At 36.2% G+C, this 5,919-nt stretch overlaps 1 protein-coding gene across 1 annotated transcript; it reads left to right on the top strand.

Annotated features, from left to right (window-relative positions):
* The first annotated feature begins 2,189 nt into the window (after positions 1 to 2,189).
* On the top strand, positions 2,190 to 5,612 carry LOC136706933 (olfactory receptor 7G1-like). The gene is made up of 3 exons (XM_066680729.1): positions 2,190 to 3,078; positions 4,114 to 4,169; positions 5,436 to 5,612. The coding sequence occupies exons 1-3, from the start codon at positions 2,190 to 2,192 to the stop codon at positions 5,610 to 5,612; spliced, it is 1,122 nt and encodes a 373-aa protein (XP_066536826.1).
* The last annotated feature ends 307 nt before the right edge of the window (positions 5,613 to 5,919 follow it).

Here is a 5,919-nt window from a genome sequence, read left to right as displayed (position 1 = left end):
AGGGAGTTTCAGGATTTTCAGACTTTATCGATAGACTCCATACACAGTATTATTTCAAATCAAAGAATACTATATTAAAAAGGAATAATAATTATTTGATACATAGCATGACCATCAACTCCTAATGGGGATCAACGGAGGTGAAGCCCATCTCCTGGCTTAATAATCGGCTAGGCTATATGACTTGTGACTAATATGTGTTGCTAAATGAAGTTAATCAATATGTAACTTTATCAAGAGACTTAGAAAAGGAGTTGCTGAGGCTGGTTTAGCTCGGGCGTCATCACTTTATGGGGCAGGCCACTTCAAGGCACCCTTAGAGCGTTGTGACGCCAGTTGAAGAGTTTCCGTTGACTCGCTGTCCTGGTAGAACTCTTCCAGGAGGAAGGTGCGTCAAAATAAAAGCCCTCTGTTTTCTCAAATTTTCAGAAGCGACATCTTGAAGTCTGTATCTACCGTTAATATTCTAATTATCAACTAATCTCAGCGGTGGCCCTTATTCTGGCCAAAAATTGGGTTCACATGCTTTGATCAGCCTTAAAATGAGGCTTTGATCATGTAATGAAAAAAGACAAAATAAGTTGATACTCGCTGACAGAGTTAGTCCTACAGGTTTCTATCTGACTCAATTACTGTTTAAGCAATGCTAACTGGCCCAAGGCGTCCCTTGTTTGGTTGCATGAAGATTGGTGTTCATTTTAGAGTCTCCTTGAGAATCAGCTCCATCAGCTGCAGCGAAGCGAAGAGTAAGTCGGAAAAGGAAGTATCAAGAGAAGACAAGAGAGTGTTTTTCCGAGCAACTCCTGTTTTTCTATGTGGCACCGTTACGCCCACTAGGGAGTTGCCGTTCTCTGATTGGCTACTGGGTTTGGGAAGTACACGTGACCGTCTCCAGTTTCCAGAGAAATAAAAATTACATACGTTTCGGTGAAAATAGGACATTCTATAATCAATACCTCGCATTTACTTGAATGTTAACATATTGAGTATACTGATGCAATTACACCAACTATTCTAGTTATTAGAGATTAATTCATTATTTTAAATTGAAAAAGGAATTGGTCTTCATGATTCCGAAATGCATTTTAATTCACATCAAATCAATTCATGACAGTATACCTTCACCTGCAAATAATATATCATAAACAACAATACAACATTACATAATGCATAACTGGATTCAGAAAAAGAATACTTGTCCAAGATAACTTGAAAGAGGGAGAGAATGCTTCTGGTGGCATATGATTTTGCAAATGTCCACTTGGGGGCACTGTTGGTCCATGCGGTTCCAGCTGGGTTGAACTCTGGTTGGAGAGAAAGATGTCCGCGTATTCCTGAGAGACGTCTGCCGATGCTGTGATAAGGTCGAGACCGAATGTCTCCTCACGTGGTGAGTTTTATGACTCAGTTCCCAAGGTTCTGTTTGATTATTGTTGATTTACTGGTGCTTTCTTGACATCATAAAAGGTGGGAGAACCACTCAGTGTCAGTGTGAGCCTCTCCAGTCTCTCAGCAGCACACTGTGGAATGTGAGGTCTTGATAAAGAAAGTCTGAATCTTAAAGTTTCTCCCTTTCTTGATCTATATTCAGAGTCATAATGTCAAATTAAATAACATTTAAGATAACAATAACAAGCTCATGCTTGATAGTATTTGATAGTATCCCAAATGACATGGACTTTGGGACATGGAATTGGGAAGAAATTGGCTTTAATATAGTGGTTCTGAACCCTGGTCCTAGTGGAACACTGCCCTACATGAATTTTTCACTTAAATATAATTACACCCACTTCACCTTTGGAGGGGATTCTTAATTAGCTCATTAGTTGCATAAGGTGTGTTGGGAGCAGAGAAGTCTCTAAAATATTCAGGGCAGTGGGCCACATATATAAAACATGGCATATATAAAATGCAGTGCAATACAAACAGTTGCATGTTTGCACATATTAACACATCTGATAGATTATTTAAACTGTCAATATTTGTGTCATATTCTATCTGTGATTCTCCATTTTTATAAAATGTATGTGTTAAATATTTATGAACACTGATGTTTTCTGGGTAAGCAACTTACTTACTACTCAAATGGAGACAAAGCAAATTGTCGCAATTGTATACTTTCTGCATTAATTTGTTCTTTGTGTCCCACCTCACTGTAGGTCATCTGAAAATTGGAACATAGGTAAATCATGGATTTAAATTTCTCCATATACGCAATCTCTCTGACTCTGGATATACCTCCATCTCATATTTTTTCAACATTTTTAATAGGAACCCTTACATATTGTGCCATTTTGGTTTTCAATATGACTATAATTCTAACTATTGTTTTCAACAAAAAACTTCATAAGCCTATGTACATTCTATTGTTTAACATGCCAGTCAATGATATAATGGGTTCCACAGCATTTTTCCCTCAGCTGGTGTCTAGTATACTGTCACAGAATAGATCAATCACTTATTCTGCTTGTTTTGTTCAAGCTTTACTGACACATTTTTATGGTGCTGGATCATTTCTTATTCTCACTGCTATGGCTTATGATAGATACATAGCAATTTGTTGTCCACTGAAATATAACACCTTGATGACACCAATCAAATTGCTGAAAATAATCACTATAACATGGACCATAGATTTTACTATGGTTGGTTTACTACTTGCACTTTCTTATCGCAAAGAGATTTGCAGCACAAAAATTGTTGATATGTTCTGTAATAATCCGTCCTTGATGAAGCTAATATGTGATGATACAAGGTTAAATAACTACTATGGATTGTTTACAATAGCTTTTGTAAATGGCATTTCACTGCTGATAGTAATATTCACATATGTCCAAATCTTAATGACTGTTGTGATTAAAAGACAGTCTGATGCCAAAAGTAAGGCCATTCAGACCTGTGGTACACACCTAATTGTTTTCTTATTCTTAGAATTTTGTGCAACCTTTGGCTTATTAGCACACAGATTTGAGGCAGCATCATCAAACTTACGAAGAGCCACAGGTGCTTCTGTGATGATATTTCCTCCTATAGTTAATCCTCTGGTATATGGACTGAAAACAAAGGAAATTCGACAGAGTATTGCCCTATTTTTCTCCAAGAAGTTCTCCAAAAAACAGAAAGGCAAAATCAGACGGGTGAAAACATAACTGCAGTATGAAATTTGTTAATGAGGCTGATACCAGCTCATTTTTAACAGTCTGTATGCCAAGAATGAAATGTTTCCAGGATTAAATTACTCTTTCAATTGAGGGAAAAAAAATTGTGATTTCCAGTCAGCTGGACAAAGAGAGAATAATAAATAATATACTTTTACTTGTTTGTAATATTCAGCGATAGACATGTACCTCAGCGATAGAAATGTAATACACACTCCATTGTTTGTATATATATATATATATATATATATATATATATATATATATATATATATATTCTAATTGTTTATTGCAAGGCTGAAAACATGACCTTTGTATGTGAATGACCTCTTAGAGCTCTCAGATCATATGTCAAAAAAAAAAAACGTGTCCAACGTGGGCGATGGACTACTTTGGAAAACCATTGTCACTTAACATTGCTGCATCAAAAAAATTAATTGAAACATTATTTTCTGAGGTAAACTGCAGCTAGATCATTCAGAGTTTTAAAAGATATTGAACAAATTTATTATGTAAAGCATGCTGTTACCTTACTAACTGTGGGTAACATTTTCTGAATAGTTTGAAATATTTCAACATTTTCTTAGATTTTTAAACAGTGTGGATGTGGCAATAATGCCCTGCTTACTTAAGAAGAATATTCTTCTACTGAACAACTAAGTGGATGTATTAGAGATTTAAAGAATATATAAAACATTTACTGTAAAGGAGTAAAGCTTATACGAATATGCAAACAAAAAATATATTCAATCATGATCTGGTAAAAAAAAAGAAAAAAGATTCAATATTCCTTTTTCACAGGTGTTAAGTTTTCATAAAATGTACTGTTACTTCTACAAACATTGTTTACTGAATGCATATTTTATTGTTAAAATAAAACACCAGCAATTTCCTTTACAGTTTTTGTCATGATATAAAAAGCATGTTCATTGTACGCATCTTCTAAAACTAAAAGGAAATACAATATTCTTATTTGTCATTACAAAGTACACAAAACTACTAAACCATCAGGTATGTGTGCTCCGTGTCTAACAATCACACTAAATGGTATGTTTACAAGAGCTTTCTTTTCATTTGTTAGTGTCAGGTTTTCAGTTTATTACATGAATTGATTTAACTAATGGTTTGAATTCTCCCCTGTATTGCACTAGCTCCAAATGAATTTGAGTTGAGAGTGATAACAAATATCATAGTTATAGAAATATATCAAATGAGCAGCCAGCTGTTATCAGTCAGTAAAAGGAAAATGGATTTTGCCTCACACATTTGTACCAAACCTTTGAGAGAATTGTGAAACAGTTCTACAAAAACATAATATATCAGCATAAGACTGCAATTTTTCCAATGTCTTTTACCATGTACTGTACACAGTATGGGCAAACAATTCAGTCTGTTTATTGCAAGGCAGAAAATCTATGTTGGATGCGCATGACTTTTGAGCTCACAGATGATAATCTAAGAAATAAATATCATGATGTCATGACTGGTCTTTTCTCCCTCATGTCCTGATTCTGTTCCATTGTCTGGTCATGCTTTGCTTTTTGTTTTTCTCATTGACAGAATATATCAACTAGACCTAGTGATCCCACTGTTTTCAATGGGGAAATCTGTGGTCAATCCTGTCACTTCCTGATCAGCTTGAATGAATGAATGAATGAATACCAAAAAGGTCAGAGACTGTGTAAGTGCCTGAATGATATTAAACTCTTGTGTGCTATTCAAACAACTGTCTTATCTGTAGGTGCTGTGCTGTTAAACCCACCCCCTAAAAAAGTCTTGCATAGACCAAAGTTAGTGAGAGCCCTGCTGCACTCATTTTGGCATTAACACAATTACAGGAGAATAGTTTTGTTCTAGTCATACACTGTCATATTTGCTGTCTGATGTAGGTAAATAAAACTACAGGTTTCAGAGAGGCCAGGCATGGTGTTGTAGTCTAAAAGTAAATGGGTAGTTTAATTGACAACTTACAATTCCTTTTGAGGATTCAGTACAAGTTTTTCAAAAGGAAGGAGTTGAAGTACTCAGATTTGGCAGCTGAGATGAAAGAGGGTGGCTGGCACATGTAAGACCAGTGGAAATAGGTTTTAAGGGATTTGTAGCCAAGTCTGCTAAATCCCTGCCTGTTCAGTTAGGCATCAGGGGCTGAAAACTATGAATGAAGGCCAGCTATGAATGAGTTAACAGAAGTAACTGAAAGGTCTAATCTGTGGTTGTTGATAAGAAGAGAACAGAGTAGTTGGGGAAATATACTGTAAATGTGTTATTGTTATGAAGAACGCAACACAGGTGAGTCGCGTGCTGTGTTGTCTTATTGCGGCTGCCAGTGATATACTACATAAAGCTCACATGGAACTGGTGGCACTTAGCATGCATAAAGCTGCCAGTGGGGCTTGGTACAGCTTTAGTTACCTGAGAGGCCAGTGTGGATTCATGGTTATTGAAGGATGGTAGGGCTGTAAAGCTAGCTTGGAGTGATGTGGGTTTGGGATGCCAGAACTCACTGTTCAAACTTCCGGAGGCATCATTGGCATGATTCAGAGAAACACTCTCAAAAAAAAGGTATGGTAGTGGTACACTTTTCACTATAGGTACACAAAGTGTAAATATACCTTTAAAGGTACAACAGTGGTTAAAATTCAGTTGTGTTCCCTAAAGGTACATTACATTACGTACATTAAAACTTGCCCATGATCCAATATGGTGGCTTTCAAGATGTGTGTGTGTGTGCGTGTGCGTGTGTGTGTGTGTGTTTTCTACA

The sequence above is a fragment of the Hoplias malabaricus genome, chromosome 1 (genome assembly GCF_029633855.1).
Source record: "Hoplias malabaricus isolate fHopMal1 chromosome 1, fHopMal1.hap1, whole genome shotgun sequence".
Taxonomy (NCBI): domain Eukaryota; kingdom Metazoa; phylum Chordata; class Actinopteri; order Characiformes; family Erythrinidae; genus Hoplias; species Hoplias malabaricus.
Note: the sequence above shows the minus strand (reverse complement) of the source record. Positions and strands in the feature narration are given on the sequence as shown.

Coding starts and splice junctions, on each gene's coding strand:
- LOC136706933 (XM_066680729.1), top strand. CDS start 2,190: ATGGATTTAAATTTCTCCATATACGCAATCTCTCTGACTCTGGATATA. Junction 3,079..4,113: donor AACAAAGGAAATTCGACAGA/GTATTGCCCTAT, acceptor TAAAACTAAAAG/GAAATACAATATTCTTATTT. Junction 4,170..5,435: donor CAAAACTACTAAACCATCAG/GTATGTGTGCTC, acceptor ATTGTTATGAAG/AACGCAACACAGGTGAGTCG.